General features: G+C 46.0%; 1 protein-coding gene across 1 annotated transcript in view; it reads left to right on the top strand.

Annotated features, from left to right (window-relative positions):
• The window catches only part of CDC5L (cell division cycle 5 like), a 215,516-nt gene that overhangs the window by 177,013 nt on the left and 13,858 nt on the right, over positions 1 to 24,645 (top strand). Inside the window, exon 14 of the mRNA XM_069236107.1 lies at positions 18,937 to 19,134. Coding sequence (XP_069092208.1) covers positions 18,937 to 19,134 — 198 coding nt within the window. The remainder of the gene's footprint in view (positions 1 to 18,936; positions 19,135 to 24,645) is intronic.

Genomic DNA, 24,645 nt, shown 5'->3' with positions numbered 1-24,645 from the left:
TGAACCCCCATCTCGCCAATCAGTAAAATAATGAAACACTGCCAAAAGATAAAATCTGATATAAATATTCCCAGATTCTCTATAGTGTATAAAATAATTAGATCAGACCTAAACTTTGCTTCTAAATCCTGTACCTGTAAACCAAGCACCTTAACACTGAAGGAAACATGAGTAAGAAGCAGCAATATTTTATTAACTTTTGAAAACGCAAACAGAATAATCTGAGATCAGTCTTTTTTGCTACTACCTTGTATAACAGTGTTACAATGTGTTAGCCCCTTCATAAAGATAGAAAAATAACTCACTGTTCCTCAGTTTCCTTTCTTTGAATGGCATTTTTGTTTGTGGTTCTGCAAGTATTTGTCAGCGTATCTTTCCGCTGAGAGCTATTTTTCTTTCAGTGGGGTTATAGGACTTATTATAGGATTAAACCTAAAACAAGACAGACTGCTCATGGTTGACCTCAGCTTTGATTCAGATACATTTAACATCTGCTTAGCTCTTGCAGACATCCTGCAGCTGAGTCTGCCCAGCTGATGGTATTTGTACCACCATTCAGAGGCACCCTTCCCCTTCAAAAACTAGTTGGAGAATGTTTAACCTGGCTGAAATAAGGGAAAGTCCAAAAGTTGAAAGAAACTGCCTTCATCTAAGAAGTGCAAAAATCAAATGTTCTCCCCTAAGAGATTGCTTCGTAGCGCAGAGCTATGCTCTTGACATTGCAGCTGGGCTGCCTCTAATTTGCAGACTAAAACCATTTAAAAAAATCCCTCTTGCCCTGATATATACAGCCTCTTTGTTCTTGATGCCCTCAGGAAATGGAACCACTGTTATATTCTTAGGTTATGCACACACCTCCATTTTTATTTTGGAGCAACTAAATAGCTCGTCAAGGTGCAGAACTTCACCCCAGAAAAGCAGTGCATATGTTATAGGTTATGTTCTTGACTGATAATGAAAGTAAAGAATAGACTTGGCGGAGAAAAGAATAGTTTTAGCGCAAAAACGCAGTGGCTTATAGCATGCACTCTGGGTCTGCTGTCCAGATAGGTCTGATATAATTAGGAATAAATGGATTAATTTGTCAAGCATCTCCTGGAAGCCTACAGAAAGCCTGGTAAGGAACTAGTTCAGGAGTTCCAGAGCAATTCCAGTGCTAATATCAGATGTGCATTAGACACAGCCGACACTGCTTCAAGAAAAAAACAATTGTTTCTCCTTAGGTGTCATGCATGGATAATGGTAGCATATTTCAAAGTGGAGGTAAAGTAACACCTCCTTGATGCACTTTTTCCTGGGGAACTTCTTTTCTTACCTCGGATGATTTCCGTGCTTGAAGAAAATCAATATAAAAGGACACTGGAGCGGTCAGGTCAATGGGGACCCTGCAGACAACAGCAGCAGTGGGGGCTAAATCGCCAGCACTCTGGAACTGGCTACCTTGCTATTCCCAGTAAACGTTTCAAGAGGGTCTGTCACCCAGGCAGTACTCAGCTGTGACAGTGGGCACCTCTCCCTCAAAACAGTAACCTCCCATGCATCTGGCCAGACCATCCCACACCTTTTAGGGGAGAACTGATTTTACATCTCCCCAGAGTGGCAGAAAATAATCTCAGACAAATAGGTACTCTGTTGTCGCAGAGGGCTGCTGCTCGAAATACATTCCATTTCACCCATCATTTCCACCACAGAGGTAAAAGAAGGCTTCTTAAAGAGGAAGTACAATCATTGCTACTAATGGGGGCCAACAGAGCTATCCCGCGCACCAAAGGAGACAAGGAATATACCAGCTGTGTTTCCACATTCACAAAAAAGATGGTACACTGAGTTAAAGTCTCAATCTGCAACTCCGAAATCGTTCTAGAAGAAAGAAAATTTCAAAATGACCACTCTACAGGATGTCATTCTGCTGTGGAGGACCTCTTGGTGACCCTGTATTTCTTGGATGTCTTCTTCCACATCTGTGTTCACCCAGCACAACCACCTGTATCTCTGATTTGTGACAACTGGCAAACATTAACAGTTCAAAGTGCTGCCTACTAGGGCTAAAACATCCCCATAGGTTTTTACGAAATGCTTAGCAGTGGTTGCAGTGCATTTTCTATGGAAAGCAGTTAATGTGGTCCAATGTTCTGAGGCTACATTGTATGCATGAGCCATTCTGCCACAAGCAAACAATCCTCCCAGCAGTTTGAGTGGAACCCAGGCATGGAAATAGCTCCTGCAACTTTGTGAGGCTGCTCACAGCATTATTTGCAATTAAATATTTTTTACATTTCTGTTAATATATGTTGTTGCTGTACCACCTGCTAGCTTACTCTCTTAACAGTTGTCATTAACTTATGATACTCGGCAGCTGGCTTTTAAACAGCAATGGCCCAAAGCAGTTCCTCACTTAGTAAGCAATCTCTCAAAGTTTAGGGTATACAATCTGTCCCTGTGGCTCCAGTGACATGCAGGGCCCACCCCAACAACGAAACAGTCATGATATTTCAAATGCTGCTTTCCCTTTACCAAATGTCGCAACCTCCTAGCATTGAGGACAACCATGAATCTGTTAGGGACGGTGGCATTTTTATTACCATTGTCACAAGTTCTCGATTATGCATGCACCTACTACAGGTGTCTGTCCAGACTGTGGTCACACTCGACTGGGAAGTGGGAGGTTCTACAATTGGTGGAGACCGAAGTTTAGCTCAACCTGCTGTGGTGGATGAACAACAATTTATTATTGGGCAGGTTGTTTCCCAACCCCCAGCTGCAAGTGAATTACCACTGGTGCCTTTTTTATGGGGTTGGGAGCACATTCGTGCCACCTCACAGTTCAAGGCCAATGGTCTCCTCAACAACAAGAGGTTGCATATAAATCTAGAATTAATGACAGATCATTTAGCACTCAAAGCATTTGACAAACTGATTCACACTAAGACCGTTTTCATTCAGGCCCGACAACTTGCCCACTATTTATTACATTTAAAATCATAGAGATATGTGATTAGCCGAGTCAGTTTGGCACTGAACCATTCGCCATAAAGGCTTAATTCCACTGAAACACAAAACCAGAGAGAGCAACAGCTTTGTCGACCTGCCCAACATACCCCGTCAACAAACACAGGACCAGGTGGTGGCATCACCATCCTACACAGGGACACCATCAAAGTCACCACCAGCTCCCAAGACACTTTCGACAACACAGAACACATGCACTTCCTAATCCACATTAACAACAACTCCACCCTCAGAGGTACACTAATCTACAGACCACCAGGACCACGCCCCGCCTTCTACGACACCATCACCGACACCATCAGCTTGCACGCCCTCACCTCCACAGACTACATCCTCCTCGGTGATTTTAACTTCCACTTGGAAAACCAACAAGACCACAACTCTACCTCCCCCATAGACAACCTCACCAACCTCGGACTCAAACAACTGGTCACCGCACCCACCCACTCAGCAGGACACACGCTCGACGCCATCTTCACCTCAAGCCAACACATAGCCTACACCCACACCACTGAACTCCTCTGGACTGACCACCACTGCGTCCACTTCTCCTTCACAAAACCCCCCACACACCACCATCAACACACCACACCCTACCGCATGTGGGACAAGATCCCCACAGAACGCCTGAACTCCCAACTGGCTCACAACCCCCCTGCCCCCCACACCAACGACCCCAGCGCAGGAGCACACAACCTCTCGAAATGGATCACTACCTGCGCAGACACACTAGTCCCCCTCAGAAAACACATCGCCACCCGCAACATCAAGAACGCCCCATGGTTCACCCCCGAACTCCAAGCGCAAAGGAAAATAGGCCGACAAGAACCCTCTACAACCAACTTCTCCACCCTCAAAGCCACCATTCGCATTCATCACCAACTCATACGCACCGCCATAAGAGATCACTACAAGACACGCCTTGACAACAACTCTCAAAACTGCAAAGAACTCTTCACCATCATGAATGAACTAGGCAAACCCAAAGCCAACATCATAGACCCCTCACACACACAGCCCCTATGTGACGCCCTCTCCAACCACTTCCACCACAAAATACTGGACATCCACAACAGCTTCATACCACACACACCCCTCACTCACCCAACTCAACCCCCACTCATGACCCCCCCCCCCCACCACACTCACCACCTGGGCCCCCACCACACACGAAGAAACCGAAAAAACCATGAACTCCATCCACTCCGGATCCCCCTCTGACCCCTGTCCAAATCGCATCTACAACAAAGCCAGCCCAACCATCGCTCCCATACTCCGCGACATAATCAACTCTTCTTTCGACTCTGCCACCTACCCAGACCCCTGGAAGCACGCGGAAATCACCGCTCTCCTAAAAAAGTTGCCGAAAAACTAGTCAACGCCAGCCTATCCCACTTCCTCGAAGAAAACAACACTCTTGACCCCTCACAATCCGGGTTCCGCAGGAACCATAGTACGGAAACCGCCCTCATCGCATGCACTGACGACATCAGGACCAAAGTCGACAAAGGCATGACTGTCGCACTCATCCTCCTAGACCTCTCTGCAGCCTTTGACACTGCCTGCCACCACACATTCCGCACACGCCTCCACAACATAGGAATTTGCCACAAAGCCCTAGACTGGCTGGCCTCCTTCCTCACCGACCGAACCCAGAGAGTCCACCTTCCTCCTTTCCACTCCTCCGCTACCAAGATAATCTGCGGAGTCCCCCAAGGGTCCTCCCTCAGCCCCACACTCTTCAACATTTACATGACCCCCCTAGCCAACATCCTCGATCACACAGAATCACTATCCTCTCCTACGCAGATGACACCCAACTCATCCTCTCCCTCACCCGCAACCCCACCACCGCCAAAACAAACCTACACGCTGCTCTCCTCGACACCGCCAACTGGATGTCAAATAACCACCTCAAGCTTAACTCCAACAAAACCGAGATCATCATCATCATCTTCGGCCCCAACAAAACCATATGGGACGACTCCTGGTGTGCCACCGCCCTAGCGCCGCACCCACCCCCGCAAACCACGCACGCAACCTCTGCATCATCCTTGACCCCTCCCTCTCCATTACACAGCAAATCAATGCTCTAACCACCTCCTGCTTTCACACACTCCGTACTCTAAAAAACAATCCTTCAAATGGATTCCCCCAGAGACCAGGAAGACAGTCACCCATGCACTCATCAGCAGCAGACTAGACTACGGTAATGCCCTCTACGCCGGCACCACACTCAAACTCAAACGCAAACTCCAGAGAATCCAGAACACAGCCACACGCCTCGTCCTTGGCCTCCCCCGCCACGAACGAATCTCACCACACCTCAAATCCCTTCACTGGCTCCCCATAGACAAGAGAATCACATTCAAGATCCTCATCCACGCACACAAATCCCTCCACAACACCGGCCCAACCTACCTCAACGACAGAGTGAACTTCCACACTCCCACCCGCAACCTCCGATCAGCCGACCTCGTCCTAGCCACAGTCCCCCGCATCCAACGCACCACCACAGGAGGCAGGTCCTTCTCCTACCTCGCCCCCAAAACCTGGAACTCCCTCCCCACCAACCTCCGCAAAACCAAAGACCTCCTGCTCTTCAGAAAAAACTTCAAGACATGGTTGTTCAAACAGTGACCCTCCCTGTGTCCCCCCCCCCCCCCCCTCCCCAGCGTCTTGAGACCCTTACGGGTGAGTAGCGCGCTCTATAAAAAAAAAATTCTTGATTGAGAGGAAGATCACTCCTTTGGTACTTCAAGAATACTTCGCTCAGCTGTATTTACATATGCTGTTCCACCAATTCCATTGATACTGTATGTAGTAACGCAAATGAGACTAGTGTCTATAATGCGCATCCTTATAGCACGCGCTTGAGTGAGGCAGCCATGGTACTCAGTGCTCTTAGAAATGTCATTACATCCACACAGGAAATTACCTCAATGTACAGACCTACTCATTCAGCACCAGACTCAGCTACAATATACCACTCCGATAGAGCTGAATGTTGGGATTTGGTACCTGATATCTTAGAATTTGGTATACCTTCAACTTCCAGAAAAGTGCTTAATTCTTGAACAGGCCTGCAAGCCCCCCCGAGAGGGATTGTTAGCAATAGGATGTAAGAGGCTTTTCCGCAAGCAAGAAGCCCCTTCAGGCAGCACATTTTTATTGTTATGGATCCTCAAAAGGTAGAATATACTTGTTTTACTCTTCAGTGGCAGCTTACATGCACAAATACAGTGCACGCCAATTTTCAAAATTCCATTAATAAAATATTTTATGGAAAGCCTTAAGAGTATCTCCCTAGGCTGCCGTCAGTCCCATTGTAGTTATCCGCCTCCTGGGCCCGCATTAGAGTCTTTACACTCATATTTGTTGCAGTGTCTCTGATAGAAGGTGGCCTTCCTCGCTGCACTCACTTGCCTGTGTAGATTGAATGAACTGTAAGCCCTAGCTATGGAGAACGTTTTATTCAAGTGCATAAAGTTTGGGTCGTACTCGAGCTAACCCTTGCTTTGTGAGATGGGTAGTTAAGTCTGTACAGAGTTGTAATGATAAAGCAAAACACACGGTTCGATGGCATCTGTCGCTGTAGATACGCATGTTCTGCAATAGCTCGCCATCTGGTGTTGGGCCGGAGTGTTACAAGTTGTTTTTCTTCGAAGAAGTCTTTCGAGTCACGGGACCGAGTGACTCCTCCTTTTGTCTCCATTGCGCATGGGCGTCGACTCCATCCTCGATTGTTTTTTTTCCGCCATCGGGTTCGGACGTGTTCCTGTCGCTCCGAGTTTCGGAACAGAAAAAATAGTTAATTTCGGAAGATTTTCGTCGGTATTGTTGCGTTCGGGATCGGCATACTTACATTCAACACCGCATCGAAGATCGAAGAGCTCCGGTGCCCTTCGGGGTAATTTTTCGATCCTCCGTCGGGGCCTGGTCGGCCCGACCGCGTGCTGAAGAACGCCGATGGAACGGACCCCGTTCCGTTTCTGCCCCAAATGCCACAATAAATACCCCTACACAGACCAACACTTGGTCTGCAACCTGTGCCTGTCACCTGAGCACAGCGAAGACACCTGCGAGGCCTGTCGTGCGTTCCGGTCCCGAAAAACACTCCGAGACCGTCGAGCCAGAAGACTTCAAATGGCGTCCGCACCGACAGCCCGACGGGAGTTCGAGGAACAGGAAGAGGAAGGTACCTTCTCGATCCAAGACTCAGACTCCGAAGGATTCGACGATACACAAACCGTGAGTAAGACGTCGAAAACCACACAAAGAAACATTTACAAGGCCCAGGGGACGCCACTGCCACCAGGCCATGGCTCAACCCATAAAATCGGTGACCGACCGTCGGCACCGAAAAAGGCCCAAACAGTGCCGAGATCGTCCGACTCCGGTCGAGACACCGGCACGCAGCCTTCTCGGGACCGAGAAAGTGCTGGAGACAAGCCTCGACACCGAGATGCCGGTGTGGACACGGCTCGACGCCGAGACAGCGGCACCGAAACAGATCGACGCCGAGAGGTTTCGGCCCCGAAAAGGAAAAAAGTCACCTCGGAGCCGAAAAAACACGCAGACAAAGTTTCGACGCCGAAACAAACTGCAAGCGACCCAGCTTCAGGCTCTTATACAGAAGAGCACTCGCTAACCTCCCAAATGCAGAAGCATAGGTTTGAGGAAGAGCTACAAGCAACTGATGCGGACCATACGCAAAAGCGTATCTTCATTCAGCAGGGGACAGGAAAAATAAGCACCCTTCCCCCCATTAGGAGAAAGAGAAGGTTGGAGTTCCAGACGGAACAAGCACCACAACCAAAAGTGGTGAAAAGAGTTACACCACCACCCTCTCCTCCGCACGTGATTAACGTTTCACCAGCACAAACGCCATCACACTCCCCAGCTCACACCACCATGAGCCAGGGTGACCAAGACCAGGACGCATGGGACCTATACGACGCCCCAGTGTCAGATAACAGCCCAGAGGCATACCCTACAAAACCATCTCCACCAGAAGACAGCACCGCGTACTCTCAGGTGGTGGCTAGAGCAGCACAATTTCACAACGTAAGCCTCCACTCAGAACAGGTCGAGGATGATTTCTTGTTCAACACACTCTCCTCCACCCACAGCTCCTACCAAAGCCTGCCTATGCTCCCTGGTATGCTCCGGCACGCAAAAGACATATTTAAGGACCCGGTCAAAAGTAGGGCAATCACACCAAGGGTGGAAAAAAAGTATAAGCCGCCTCCTACAGACCCGGCTTTCATCACAACACAGCTGCCACCAGACTCTGTTGTTGTAGGAGCAGCTAGGAAAAGGGCCAACTCTCACACATCTGGAGATGCACCACCCCCAGATAAAGAAAGCCGCAAGTTTGATGCAGCTGGTAAAAGAGTCGCAGCACAAGCTGCAAACCAGTGGCGCATCGCGAACTCCCAGGCACTACTTGCGCGCTATGACAGAGCCCACTGGGACGAGATGCAACATCTCATTGAACATCTGCCCAAAGACTTCCAAAATAGGGCAAAACAAGTGGTTGAGGAGGGACAGGCCATCTCCAACAACCAGATCCGCTCCTCCATGGACGCTGCAGATACAGCTGCACGGACAATTAATACATCTGTAACTATCAGAAGGCATGCATGGCTCCGAACGTCTGGATTTAAACCAGAGATTCAACAAGCAGTTCTCAATATGCCTTTTAATGAAAAAGAACTGTTCGGTCCAGAAGTGGACACAGCGATTGAGAAACTCAAAAAAGATACGGACACTGCTAAAGCCATGGGCGCACTCTACTCCCCGCAGAGCAGAGGGAATTACAGCTCATTCCGTAAAACGCCCTTTCGAGGGGGGTTTCGGGGTCAAAGCACACAAGCCAGCACCTCACAAGCCACACCGTCCAGTTACCAAGGACAGTATAGAGGAGGTTTTCGGGGACAATATAGAGGAGGGCAATTCCCTAGAAATAGAGGAAGATTCCAAAGCCCCAAAACCCCTACTACTAAACAGTGACTCACATGTCACTCACCCCCTCCACACAACACCAGTGGGGGGACGAATAGGTCATTATTACAGAGCATGGGAGAAAATCACTACAGACACTTGGGTTCTAGCAATTATCCAACATGGTTACTGCATAGAATTTCTACAGTTCCCTCCAAACATACCACCAAAAGCACAAAATTTAACAACACACCATTCCAATCTCCTAGAGATAGAAGTGCAGGCACTATTGCAAAAGAATGCAATCGAATTAGTGCCAAACACACAAATAAACACAGGAGTTTACTCACTGTACTTTCTGATACCAAAGAAGGACAAAACACTGAGACCAATCCTAGACCTCAGAGTAGTCAACACTTTCATCAAATCAGACCACTTCCACATGGTCACACTACAAGAAGTATTGCCATTGCTAAAGCTGCACGACTACATGGCAACTTTAGACCTCAAGGATGCTTATTTCCATATACCAATTCACCCATCGCACAGGAAATACCTAAGGTTTGTATTCAAAGGAATACATTACCAATTCAAGGTACTGCCTTTCGGATTAACAACCGCACCAAGAGTCTTTACCAAATGTCTAGCGGTAGTCGCTGCACACATCAGAAGGCAGCAAATACATGTGTTCCCATATCTAGACGACTGGCTAATCAAGGCCCATTCGTTAATAGAGTGCTCAAATCACACAAATCATATCATACAAACCCTCTTCAAACTAGGGTTCACCGTCAATTTCACAAAATCCAAAATTCGGCCACGCAAGGTACAACAATACCTGGGAGCCATAATAGACACATCAAAAGGAGTAGCCACTCCAAGTCCACAAAGAATTCAAAATTTCAACACCATCATACAACGCATGTATCCAACACAAAACATACAAGCAAAGATGGTATTACAACTCCTAGGCATGATGTCATCATGCATAGCCATTGTCCCAAACGCAAGACTGCACATGAGGCCCTTACAACAATGCCTAGCATCACAGTGGTCTCAAGCACAGGGTCACCTTCTAGATCTGGTGTTAATAGACCGCCAAACTTACCTCTCGCTTCTGTGGTGGAACAACATAAATTTAAACAAGGGGCGGCCTTTCCAAGACCCAGTGCCACAATACGTAATAACAACAGATGCTTCCATGACAGGGTGGGGAGCACACCTCGATCAACACAGCATACAAGGACAATGGAACGTACATCAAACAAAACTGCATATCAATCACCTAGAACTTCTTGCAGTTTTTCAAGCACTAAAAGCTTTCCAACCAATAATAGTTCACAAATACATTCTCGTCAAAACAGACAACATGACAACAATGTATTATCTAAACAAGCAGGGAGGGACGCACTCCACGCAGTTAAGCATGTTAGCACAAAAAATTTGGCATTGGGCAATTCACAACCAAATTCGCCTAATTGCACAGTTTATACCAGGGATACAAAATCAACTCGCAGACAATCTCTCTCGAGATCACCAACAGGTCCACGAATGGGAAATTCACCCCCAAATACTGAACACTTATTTCAAACTCTGGGGAACACCTCAGATAGACTTGTTTGCGACAAGGGAGAACGCAAAATGCCAAAACTTCGCATCCAGATACCCACACAAACAATCCCAAGGCAATGCCCTATGGATGAACTGGTCAGGGATATTTGCTTACGCTTTTCCTCCTCTCCCTCTCCTTCCTTACCTGGTAAACAAACTCAGTCAAAGCAAACTCAAACTCATATTGATAGCACCAACTTGGGCAAGGCAACCCTGGTACACAACGCTGCTAGACCTATCAGTGGTACCCTGCATCAAATTGCCCAACAGGCCAGATCTGTTGACACAGCACAACCAAAAGATCAGACACCCAGATCCAGCATCGCTGAATCTAGCAATCTGGCTCCTGAAATCCTAGAATTCGGGCACTTACAACTTACCCAAGAATGTATGGAAGTCATAAAACAAGCAAGAAGGCCATCCACCAGGCACTGCTATGCAAGTAAATGGAAGAGATTTGTTTGCTACTGCCATATTAATCAAATACAACCATTACACACAACTCCAGAACATGTAGTGGGTTACTTGCTTCACTTACAAAAATCTAACCTAGCTTTCTCTTCCATTAAGATTCACCTTGCAGCAATATCTGCATACCTGCAGACTACCTATTCAACTTCCCTATATAAAATACCAGTCATTAAAGCATTCATGGAGGGCCTTAGGAGAATTATACCACCAAGAACACTACCTGTTCCTTCATGGAACCTAAATGTTGTCCTAACTAGACTTATGGGTCCACCTTTTGAACCCATGCACTCCTGCGACATACAGTTCCTAACCTGGAAGGTGGCATTTCTCATCGCCATTACTTCCCTGAGAAGAGTAAGCGAAATTCAGGCGTTTACTATACAGGAACCTTTTATACAACTACACAAAAATAAAGTCGTCCTAAGGACCAATCCTAAATTTTTGCCAAAGGTTATTTCACCGTTCCATCTAAATCAAACAGTGGAACTTCCGGTGTTCTTTCCACAGCCAGATACCGTAGCTGAAAGGGCACTACATACATTAGATGTCAAAAGAGCATTAATGTATTACATTGACAGAACAAAGAACATCAGAAAGACTAAACAACTCTTTATTGCATTTCAAAAACCTCATGCAGGAAACCCAATTTCAAAACAAGGTATAGCCAGATGGATAGTTAAATGCATCCAAATCTGCTACCTTAAGCTAAACGACAGCTGCCCATTACACCAAGGGCACACTCAACCAGAAAGAAAGGTGCTACCATGGCCTTTCTAGGAAACATCCCAATGCAAGAAATATGTAAGGCAGCCACATGGTCTACGCCTCACACATTCACCAAGCACTACTGTGTAGACGTGCTATCCGCACAACAAGCCACAGTAGGTCAAGCTGTATTAAGGACATTATTTCAGACTACTTCCACTCCTACAGGCTGATCCACCGCTTTTGGGGAAATAACTGCTTACTAGTCTATTGCAGAACATGCGTATCTACAGCGACAGATGCCATCGAACTGAAAATGTCACTTACCCAGTGTACATCTGTTCGTGGCATCAGTCGCAGTAGATTCGCATGTGCCCACCCGCCTCCCCGGGAGCCTGTAGCAGTTTGGAAGTTACCTTCAATTATTTATATATGTATCATCTCAACCTTAAATAAGTGCATACTTAGTCACTCCATTGCATGGGCACTATTACTACAATTCAACTCCTACCTCACCCTCTGCGGGGAAAAACAATCGAGGATGGAGTCGACGCCCATGCGCAATGGAGACAAAAGGAGGAGTCACTCGGTCCCGTGACTCGAAAGACTTCTTCGAAGAAAAACAACTTGTAACACTCCGGCCCAACACCAGATGGCGAGCTATTGCAGAACATGCGAATCTACTGCGACTGATGCCACGAACAGATGTACACTGGGTAAGTGACATTTTCATTCCACTGCAAAGTGGGGCCCTGTATGGATTTATTTGGCAAGATCCCTCTTGCAGACATAAGTAAGGCTGAAACATGGTTTACCTTTTACACTTTAGAAAGGATTATTGTTTCGACATGTCTATAGGTCTGGCAGACTGTTCTAAAACCTTTGCTCCATGTGACTCCCTTCTGCACTTGGCGCTGATTTTCAGCATATGATGTACAGCAGCACATGCTGCAAACTGAAAATATGTCAGATTTAGCTTGTAGTCCTGTAGATTCAAATGCACCCACCCATCTCCTCGGATGCTAGCTCATGTTATGACGCACGGAAAAGTAAACGAAAAATGTTACTTTGAAGGAAATCGAAAACACTTTTTGCAATGCCCCCACCCAGCACTAGATGGCACGCGTGTGCAGAGGATGTGAATTTACAGCAGTACAAGCTGAAACCGATGTTACAAGTATCTGTTTCCCTTAGCGTGGGTTAGTTCAATTTGGGCCTCTTAAATATTTAACAGTACATAGTAATGCCTAGCTCAATTCATCTAGCAGTCCTTGATTCACTTTTATGAGTTGATGCTCATGCAAAGTCTTTGGGTGTTAAAGAACTAACTTCTCTCAAATACCATTCGAATTCAGCCACGGTGAAGGATGATAGACTAGTTCATGTTAAACATTGAAATGAAAATAAATGTATAAAACTCGCAAATACCGATTGGTGTCAAGGCGCTATGAGCAGTGGATACACCTAAAACCTGGAGTTAGAAACACCTAGTGGGAGCAGTCACTCTATAGAAAAGAGCCAGGTTTTAAAAGCCTTTCTAAAGGCCAGATGCTTTTCAGTTTGTTAGGTGACGTGGGAGGGTATTCCACAGTTAAGCTGTGGCTACAGAAAAAGATATTCCTCCCCAACTTGCCTTCTTAGCCGAACGCTGTGATCTTGCTGGTAGGTACCATTGGATTTTTTCTCTGATAGCCCGAGGTGCTGACCTATGCAAAGCCTTGTGTGACTCGTTTACTGATAGGAAGCCAGTGGAGTTTGACAAGTTCAGCAGAAACTGATTGGTTCTCAGGGATGTCTAGGATAAGCCTCCGCTGCATTCTGCACCGTTTGACGTTTCTTAATGGAAAATTGTTGCTGTTTAAAAAAAAGGGTATTGCAATAGTCGATCCTGGATGAGATCTGCTCCAAGACTACTGCTTTGCACTCAGTGTTTTTGGAGTATATGGAAAGAATTTCCTCAATATTCTAACCTTGTTATAATAAGATGATTCTATACAGTTTACCTGTAAATCAAAGGAAAGTAGGTCGTCAACGACCACGCGAGGCTTTTTTGCTGATTTCACTGAAAAGGACAAACTTCTCAATGCCTCTGGCCCACCAATTGCTGTTCCAAAACAAAGGCTGATTTTCAGAGATAATTACCTCCGTTTTATCAGCATTCAACTTAAGGCAATTACCCTTCATCCAGGTAGAGATTACTTTCATGCAGTTCTTGAAGTTGATGGCCCTTGTGGATCCATCATCTGAAATTGCTACGGTGATCTGTGTATCGTCAGTGTAGGTGAACACCTGGAGAACCACGGATCAATTCAGTTTGGCTAAGGGGGAAACATATCGATTAATTAACGTGGAGCTAGGCGAGGAGCCATGAGGAGTCCCACAAGGAAAAGAGAAGGCTTTAGATTCAAGCTGACCAACACTCACTAGTTAGGTTCTCTCCAAAGCTGTCAAAGTGTCAAAAGCTGAAGACAAATCTAACAGGCTCAGTGCTGCAGCTTGACCTGTATCCACCACCACTCTAATGTTACTTACCACATTGGCTTAAGAGTACTTTTGCAAGTCTTAACCTTATGCTGATGGACATTCGCCTCATTTGGGGCATCTTATGAGTTCTTTGTTTGCTGAAATCACTCATGTGGTGCTGCTATATTCATCTAGATTGTTTTTGAATTTTTTTTTTTAATTTCATACAAAACTTTACATCATAACTGAGTAGGTTATGTTCCAAATGTAGAACGTAATTACTTTTGTTTTCAAATAAGAATTCACAGGCCATAGTGCATTCCAGAAAAAATGCCCCAATGTCCGTCCCAGTGTTGTCCCTCTCCATTGGAATTACTGTTACCCGGGGAATCGGAAACTCTGCAGAGTGAAGTTACTGGGTAATATTGTGCATGTCCTCAGAAATGGGGAACTTTTAGGGGAATCGGAAATGCTGCTCCAAAATCCTCCTATATCTGCATTTTTCTCAGAGTTTCACGCAGAAATGTTGACTGCTATCAGAAGCCAAAGTATTCTGGTGAAATGCACCAGATTTAAGGGGTTAATCCAGATGTTTTAATTCCAGTGGGGCTGGTATCTTCTGTTTTCAGTCCAGTCGAAATTACAGGGCTCAGTAAAGAGATCCTTAGTGTTTTCATTTAAAATAAGCTAATATATCAAACCGAGAATATTCATTCTAAGTTAGACCTGTCGTTTTTAGCACATTCTATAGTATCACAACTTGACAGGTGTCCATCACTTAATTGTTGCCCATCAGCAATGCTTGCTTAATCTTCAAATGAGATGATGCTGTTACAAAATCTTTGAGCCCTGACTAACTTCTCAGCTACCTTTATTGATGCTTGGTCTCTACACCAGGATGATTATTAAGGTGGCACGCCACGCACGTCTATAGAGGTGGGATACGGGAGCAGGGCCTTGGGAGATACAAAGTTAGTTCAGGTGGCTCGAACAGTGGCAAGTCAGAGAGGTTGACATATGTATGGGGTCCTACGCTGCTTAAGTACCTACTGCATGAAGTATGTACAATAAAAGTTGTATTGTGCTTGGGTTTTGTTATGTGGTGAATTTTATCTTCACTGGGGGGGCGTGGGGGTTGACATGATGCCCTCTGGTTTCATACTACATGCACATGGACCTACAGTTTGGAATCCAACAGTGGTAGTTTTAGGGTAGCATCAAATGTGGGCTGTAGGGGTTAGAAAGAAGTGCACCAAATGTTCGGAACTGTTGAATGAAGTAAAACATTTGTAAACCTGAAAAACAGGATTTATTTAGATATAATAGAACCGACTGGAATATTCAACTCTGTACTTCAGAGGCGTGTGAGGCAAATACAGGCATAAATAAAAGAAAATGTGTTATCAAAGGGAAAGTATAATGTTTGTAGCATGTATTGCAGTGGATACATATGCTCTGCACACTCCTAGCATTTACATTTGAACTTGGAGGTTTGCAAGTTGTTTTTCTTTGAAGAAGTCTTTTGAGTCACAAGGTATAGTGACTCCTCCTTTAGTTAGCTAGTATGTCCATGGGCTTCGATTCCATGTTAAATTGTTTTGTTTTTTTGTCATTGCATTAGGGCGTGTATCGATGGGCCTTTATGTACCGCCCTGGTAGCACTTTCCTTTGGGCCCGCTTGGTCACTCTCCGAGTCCAGTTGCACTGGAAGACATTGCACACAATGATCGTTCCATTGTTCAGCAAACTAGTTTTTAGCAGACGCCGACCTTCTTCGATGCCTCACTGCCAGGGTCTTGGCCCTCTGGGGATTCTGCCCCTTGCCTTGAGAGTTTTGTTGACAAGAATGTGTTCCCAGTGCAACTCGGAATTTCTATTGGCCAAAACCATCAGATCTGCAAACTCTGCCTCTCCTCTGACCACGATACTGCAAGGCCTTTCTCACCTTCTGGTCAAAAAAGACATTTCTGAACCGACACAAGCAGAGATGAGCCCCTCAGACAATGGAGAGGCAGGAGTTGGAAGACACCCCACTATATCTTTGGGGAGCATAGCTTCAAGACAGAGGAGGAGAAAGATGGACATTCAGTAGCACAGCTCTTCCAGTGGTCTCTGAGCTTTAAGGCATTCTTTGCCCCAGGGTTCCAGGAGGAAAAGGAACAGGACACAGGTGCCTTGCAGGTGCATACGAATAAGGCAACAGTGAGTCCCATGGCCTCCCAAGCACATCTCAAAGCAGCCCAACTGACCAGACCACGGCTGAGCATCACCCACTGTGATGGTAGGGTACAAACCCAGTACCTAAAAAAAAAAAAAAAAAAAAACAGAGCAGGCCTCCCACTGTCTTTGAGCTGTGGTCAGCACTGACTGAAGACTTCGGAGCCTATGATGCTCCTTCATTCAGGCACTGAACCAACCCGTTCTTCGAGCCCAAAGATCCTGCACAGATAATCAGTGCCAGCACTGAAACCTGCATCTCCACTAAAACCAACTCGTATGTCCAAACTGCTGTTAACTCAGCGAGAGCCCAGTTGTCTTCAAACCCACACTGGGCGATGGGCTCAAAGGATGCGGAGCAACTTAACCTCCTGGGCCTGCAGGAAGAGTTGGATGCTCGAAAGAAACACATGATCATAGCAGACTCAAGCAGATAAGATCACTGCAAGTCCTCCGTTGAAGCTGACAAAGCCTCCATTGAAGCCGACAGAGACTCTGCCGTGGAAGAGGAAGCTTACTTTTGAGGAGAAAATTGTTTTTAGTTTCCCCTACTTCCTAAGCTTAAGAAGAAAAAGGAGGGGGACACCAAATCTCTCCATCACCCGTCTCCACTATTTCTCCCTTCACCTCTCACTCCTCCACCTCCTCTTCACCCACCCCCATTTTCTACATACACTTCCTCTTTTTCCCCACCCTGCTGATGGGTCACCTTATTCATCATACGTGAAGGCAGGCCAACGAACCCTGCAGACTCCTACAACATACCTTACGACCCTAGGTGTATGGACGACCTATGAATGATTACAGCGTTGATCCCTGGGGAAGACAGATACCGGTATTTGTCCAGCTAAGCAACAACCACAAGAGAACATTACCTCCTGCTACAAGGTCATTCAGAGGGCAGCCACCTATCATAAAGTGGATATGCATGTCCTGTAGGAAGATAATGGCACTCTGATAGAGATGCTGTCTAAAACCCAGCATACTGTACAATTCGTCCAGAAGCTCCAGGGAAAGCTTAAGACCTCCACAGACAACTTTAAGGAGCTAGGGAAGTCTGGTTGGTTTAAAAAAAACAAAAAAAAAATACAAACACTTCCCCAACTACCCACCCTACATTCATGGGCAAGTATCCCCTGATTCCAAGGTGGTCCACACTGCATGCAAACGCCCAGGCCACAGGAGATGCTCCTTCCCCAGTTAAGGAGAGCAAAAATATGTATACAGCAGGAAAAAGGGTAACAGTGCAGTTGACTACCCACTGAAGGATTGCCAGCTCTGTTGGCTTGCTCTCCTGGTACGATAGGGCCCACTGGGCCAAAAGCATGACCTCTACAAGCATCTCTCAGAGGAACATAGCCAGTTGGGAGAAGAGTTTGTGACGGAGGGGAAAAAACATTTTTAACACCACCATCTGCTATGCCTTGGTTTCTGTCGACACCCCAACTCGTCAAATCAATACCAGTATACTGGCCAGATGCCACTCCTGGCTGCGTGTTTGTGGTTTTAAACAAGAAGTCTAGCAGCATTTGCTCAACCTGTCCTTCGATGACGAACACCTCAGTCCGCAGGTTGATTAAATGCTATAGAAACTGAAGGAAGACACCGACACAGCCAAGGCTATGGTGGCTCTCCAAGCATCTACTTCAAAGGGCTCATTTTGGTGGAAGCAGTACAGGGCAGACAGTCAGACCACCTCCCCAGAAACCCATTCAGAAACAGCAGCAGAACTACCTCAGACAATCTCCAAGAGTAAACTCCCAGATAACACCACAGGTAGGCGCTGGAAAACCATGATAACTCCCCACTGACCACACAACACCTATCAGGAGAGAGTTCCAGGATTTCCTCCGCAGCTGGCAGAAAATTACATCATATTAGGCATAGTACACCATGACTATTGCCTAGACCTTCTCACAACACCCCCAGCTAACATTCCTTACACCCTGCTAACACATCAGTGTCAGTTAGGGGTCCAAGCACTCCTTAAAAAGGGCACCATTGAGCCAGTGCCTGACCGTCAGAGGCACAGAGGTGTTTACTCACTTGACTTCCTTATTGTGAAATAAGGATGGTTCTCGGACCTCCTGGCTGGTAGATCGTTCAACAGATGTATTTTAGAACATTTCCGCATGGTGACACTGCAGCATGTCATACCTCTACTCCAGCAGGGTAACTGCATGGCGACGTCAGACCTCAAGGATGTCACAAGCGAAAGGTCAGATGGAAGATCTGTTGTGGATAACATCTAACACCCATTGCTTTGACGGAAAATAGCTTTCAAATGTCCAATCTCAACACTAGATGGTAGGAGTATGCAGAGCATGTGAATCTACAGCACAATGCAGTGTAAGTGTACATAATCATTTCTTGTTGATGCAATACACCGTTTTGAAATTTGCTAGAAATATAGTAAAATCTGACCTTAGATCTTTTTTACTAAGAATATACTGCACTGTAATTTTGTGAAGTGATGTTCAATTGAATTCCCTTTTCTTTAAACACTGAGAACAGGCAGAAGAGCTGCTGGCGCTGGAGATGGATGTGGTCAAACAGGGAATGGGACACGGCGACCTTTCAATTGATGCCTATAACCAGGTGTGGGAAGAGTGTTACAGTCAGGTGTTGTACCTTCCTGGACAAAACCGTTATACAAGAGCCAACTTAGCCAGCAAGAAAGAGAGAATTGAATCCTTTGAGAAGAGGCTGGAGGTTGGTATCTATTTTATAATATCTTTTGGTGCATTGGGATTGTCACCACAATACTGGAAACTGTGAAAATGTTTTTACAAATGTGCATGTAGAAGACTATAAAAATATGATTTAAATGATGCATACCATTATAAATTGCCAAACGTATGATAATGTTGCTGTATTCATCATTCTGATGTGCTGATATTCAAGTCATATATGCTGTTCTTTACGGAGCACTTGTACCTTTAGAATCCTCGGTAAAGAGGCCTTCATTATGAATGGCTTCTTAATTCCGATGGAGTTACCAGCGAGATATTGGTATTATGAGATCCATGGCAATATTGCAGTTCTGATGGATACTTCTAACCACAGATTCCTCACAGTCAGAATATTCCCTAGTGGCAAGACTGGATCCGCAAGGTGTTTTTTTTTTACAGCAGTGTTGCTGCACGCTGCTAGTTCGCCCAGTGCGGCTCCACATTGGCCTTGTTCATCGCCAGAAGTGACAGTGGAGCTGCCTATAAGCACCATCCATGCACATTATCGGTGCCTTTTTATGCTCCTTCAAGCACCTCCCCGGAGTTCCACTCCCTTTCCCTCGGTTGATGAATTCTTCATATTGTTTTCCATTGTGCAAGGAAATGATGTCCCACCCAAAGGCTACAAAGTTCAAACAGTGCCATGACTGTTGAAAACAGATGTCGGTAAAGGATCTGGATGAGCTGTGCTTGGTGCGTAGGCTTGGAGCACAACTCCAAGTCATGCGAAGAATGTACCCTCATGCAGGCAAAGGCAGCCAAGCCAAGCCAAGCTAAGCTGTACATCATCTAAAGAAGTCGCAAACCTGTGCGCAAGTCGTCCTGCTGTTCAAAGTCAGGGGTGCAGATCTGTTCCCACTCTCGAAGCAGTTCCTAGAACACACTATCTTCACAGTCGAAGTCCTCCAGTATGGGAAGAAACAAGCATAAGTCTTCAAGGCAGAACTCAACCACTTTCAGCAGCATCAAGGTGCCACGAGGTGTTGCTCCTTATCTCAGATTGAGGAGCCAATTTTGTCAGTTGACACTGATGCTTCCTGAGTTTCCAGACCATCAACTGTCTATTTTTGACACTCTGCTGGGTCCCTCTAGGCACGCCTTTGGCCCCAAGGATCCGCAGGGGGCTCTATTCTTGTTACCATTGACTGATCAGTCCCTGGTGGTGTGTATCGCCACCTGGAACATGAATATTTTCCTTACTGAGGTTTTGCACTCTGGGGCAATCTCATCTGAGTCATTAGTGCCATTTAATGGATCTCTAGCTGACACCTTTTTGGCACTTGGGCTGAGCCTTGCACTTGCCCATCGATGAACTGGCAGGTGACCAGACTGCACAGACCAGCACCCAGTGATGCAGAGTTTCATATGCAGAATCCTTCTCCTGAACGCTTTGTGGTCCAGGCTTCCAACAACAATGTTAATCCTCATGCATTTGCTATGATTCCTGACATGAGTCGAAAAAGAATGGAGGCATTCAGAAAACAAATGTTTACGTCAGCCAGTCGTGCCTTGAGGTTGGTCAGTGCAGTCTGCCTATTTTGTGGTATATGCACACACTGCACTGAGACATGGCAAACAAGATCCTGCTGGCATTCCTCGTTGAATTTCAGGCTTCTTTTGCTCAAACTATTTAGGATTGCCAGGATGAGGCCAAATGTGTGATTCCGGCTGGCATTGATATTACAGATTGCTTGGGGCCAACAGTAGGCACAAGTATGTTGCTCCACCGCCATTCGTGGATGCAACCCACAGGCATTTCACGAGACGTCCAAGAGTCCCTTTTGGATATGTTTTTTGTTGGGTGCCACCTATTTGTTGAAAAGGCTAATTCTGCCCTCATATGCTTTAAGGAGAGTAAACCCACAGCACTTTGCTTGGGCCTTTTCTCCTCTGCCTGTGGCCTCATCCGTTTCGACTCATTGGAGCATAATTCAGAGGGTTGATTTACCGACGGTGCCAACCATAAGTCACCCAAGTCCAGTCGTAGCTGGGGGACGAGGATCAGGCAGAAATCACACAGGTCACCAGGGAGATCGTTCATCTCAGTCCACTACAACATCTGCCCTCAAGCAGCTTTAGTTTGCCGTTAGCGGTGCACAAACACGCTGTGGGAGGCAGGATCAGACATTTTCTGCTAGCATGGCCTTCCATCACAGCCGACAGATGGGTCCTACAAATTGTCATGCAGGTCTATGCCCTTCATTTTTTCCGACCCACCACGGATTCCTTCCATATCAGAGCGGCTTTTAGAGGAGAAACTATCCATCTTGCTGCAAGAGATGCAAATGCTACTATCCAAAGGGGCCATCGAGAGGCTGTCAGCCTTGGAAATACGGATGGATTGTTACTCCTGCTATCTCCTTGTGCTGAAGAAGAATAGCAACCTTTGTCCTTTTTGAGATCTTCGCTCTCTGAACGACTTGCTGGTGAAGAAAAATTCTAAATGCTCACATTGTCCCCGGTTCTTTCTGCCCTGGATCTGGACGATTGGACGGTCGACTTGGATCTGTAGGACACCTACTTTTATGTGCTCATCCTGCAGTCCCATTGATGTTAACTTGCGGTTCAAGGTTGACCAGTAGCATTATCAGTTTACTGTGCTCCCCTTGGGCCTCACCTGCTCTCCCTGGGTTCACAAAAGTGATGGTGGTAGTCACTGCCAATCTTCAGGGGTTGGGGTAACCAGTTTTCACCTGTCTCGGCGACTGGCTCTTCTGGGCAGGTCCGCTACAGTCTAAGACTTACCTTACTCCTTTGCCGAGGCTTCCTTTTATAATAGCTGTCCTGGACACAGTGCCATTCAGCTGTCACAGTGACTTCAGGATATTTGGGCTATGATCACGATATTTGGATCTTGGTCCTTGATTTCACTGGGAGAGGTTCTGAGGCTTATTGGCCTGTTGGCCTCATGCATCCTGCTTGTCGATTTCACCAGGTACATATGCAGGCACTGCAGTGGGTTCTGAAGTCCCAGTGGGCTCAGTACCAAGGAACTCTGTGGGATTCCATCCATATTTCAGAGGGGGCTGCACAAGATCTGCTGTGGGGACTGCTTGACCAGCGGTACACACCTCACCACCTAAAGGTGATGGATGCGTCTCTTTTCGGTTAGGGAAGTCATCTGGGAGATGTGGAGAGCAGAGGGCTTTGGTCTCTGGCGAAAGCCCAACTCCGCATAAATCTGTTGGATCTACTGGCCATTCACTTGTGTTGAAAGTCTTCCTACTGGCCATCAAAGGAAGGCGGCTCCAGGCACTCGCTGACAACATCACCGCCATGTGGTGTTGGAACATGCAGGATGGCGAGGGGCCGTGGTTGTGTGCCAAGAGGCGCTGCGTCTCTTCAGCTGGCTGATCTCCAACCTGGGGTTGTTGTGTCATCGTTGTGACCAGGTGTCCCATCTACATTGGATATTGGGACACACTTGTGGTCCTGTGTGGAATCTGCAATACAGAACCCTTTGAAGCCTACCGATTAAATGTTTGATACAGGGTCTTGCAGTGAGCACTGTTAAAGGTTATCTGACTGCCCTATTACTTTTTTTGCATTTGTAGGGCCAACCATCCTTGCTTTCCATATCCTTGTACACATGTTCCTGATCATGATGTTTCTCATATGCACCCCCTTTGAGTCAGTGCACAGGCACTTGTTGCATCTTCTGTAACTCAAAACTATCTCCCTCACTATGATCACTTTGCATTGTTGCATGAGTGAGCTCCAAGCTCTCACGCTGCAGCTACCGTACGCTACCTTTTTTCCAGACTATTTGTTTTTGAGGACCAGGACATAGTCCATATGGATAGTCCACTGCATTAAGATATACTACCCATTGTCCAAAAATGAGGCTCCAGAAAGACTAAGAGCCTATTCCACCGGGGCCAAGGCTGCTACCACTTTGTTGGCATGTTGAATGCCTGTTCAGGACTTCGGTTACACTGCGAAGTTAGTTACAGTGCAAAGGATCACGAAACAGTACTGCTTTGGCAGCCAAGGTCAACAGGAAGTGCATTTCACTGGTTCAGTCCTGCAGGACTTTTAGGTCTGATCCCACAAGACAGGGCCTCTAACATGTGGGAACTGCTTTGGAATCTATTCTAAAGGCAGGGAACCTACAGTTACAAGTATACATCAGAAGAACAAGCTACTTTCGGTAGCACGGTTTCTGGTGGATGCTGTATATAACCTCAGATTTCTTACTGCCCACTTTTCTCCTGGTTCTGTGTAGTGGTCTCTCTTTACCATCTAAAAGAGTCACAAATTAGAGATCTGCATGCTGGTACCTTTCAGTTGTTCAAACTCTGCTTCTGAGTGTGTAAAAAGAGCCAAAAAAGAAGCTGACGTTGACGCGCAGAGACGTTGCTTGTAATGACGCTCAGTTCTGTCACAGGCCAGTGCAGAGCCACACTTCACCACCTAGCAATGTGCTTGGAGAACTATCATAAAAAACTTCCAGATCCAGTCAAGCATCTGGGGAAATAGACTGAGGAATCTGCAACTGGATAGAGTATCCACCAGAAAGAACGTTACTGAAGGTAAGCCACTTGTATATCTCCACTTGAACCTATTCAGGCAGCTGAATTGTCCCTCTAAAAGTATAGGGAAAGAAGGACCTAACCAGTTAATTGGACCTCAAATTTCCCAGTTTCCCCTGTTAATTCCTCTTTCCATCGTGATCTCTCAGTGTCCAACTTGTAGTGATCTGGATTTTCCACCCTTTGGAGTTACTGGTTCTCCTGGTATCAGGAACTGATGGTGAGTGAACTCCAACCCATTCATCGGACCACTTAAAATGAGATCCACAGTGAAATAAGCCATATACTAACAGTGAAAAATTATAATGTTCTGTCATTTATACACAATTCTTTATCCAAACCAATTTACAGACAACTTTTTTATCTGCAGTTCTTAATTTGTGCACTTATTTTCTCTACTTTGACATGGTGTACGCGTGATAATTTGATTTGTTTTTGTTAGCTTTTGGATGCTGCATTGGAAGGCCTAGCATAGTGCATAATGTACTTTGTGTAATTGATTTGTGATGAGTTTGCCCAGTGTGCCATTTTGTTTCCATTAACCTTTTCCCAGCTGGATCAGTTTATAGACAATGAAGAGATTTACCTTTGTAATGTGCTTTGTAGCATGCATACAGGTATGTATACTGTCTATAGGTAAATTAGTGGCATTTAAAAAGTGGCACTCGTGACAAAATGGTTATGTTTGACCAAAGATGACATGATTAAACTGCTCTCTATAAACTAAACTGAAGCATCTTAACATAACTCAAGCCCTCCAGTTCCTACCCATTAACTTATATATCTTGTGAGGCCTGGCATACTTCCACCTAGCAGAATGCTGTCATCATGTCCCCCTTCCTACCCAGAACGCACATAATGTTAGACAACTCTTGTTAGCCAAAGGGTGTCTTCCAACCCCACTGCCACACAGGGCACATCATGAACTCATCATTCATTTTACAAATAATTTACGTTGG

Source organism: Pleurodeles waltl, chromosome 5 (genome assembly GCF_031143425.1).
Source record: "Pleurodeles waltl isolate 20211129_DDA chromosome 5, aPleWal1.hap1.20221129, whole genome shotgun sequence".
NCBI lineage: Eukaryota > Metazoa > Chordata > Amphibia > Caudata > Salamandridae > Pleurodeles > Pleurodeles waltl.
This window is presented reverse-complemented; position numbering and strand designations above follow the sequence as displayed.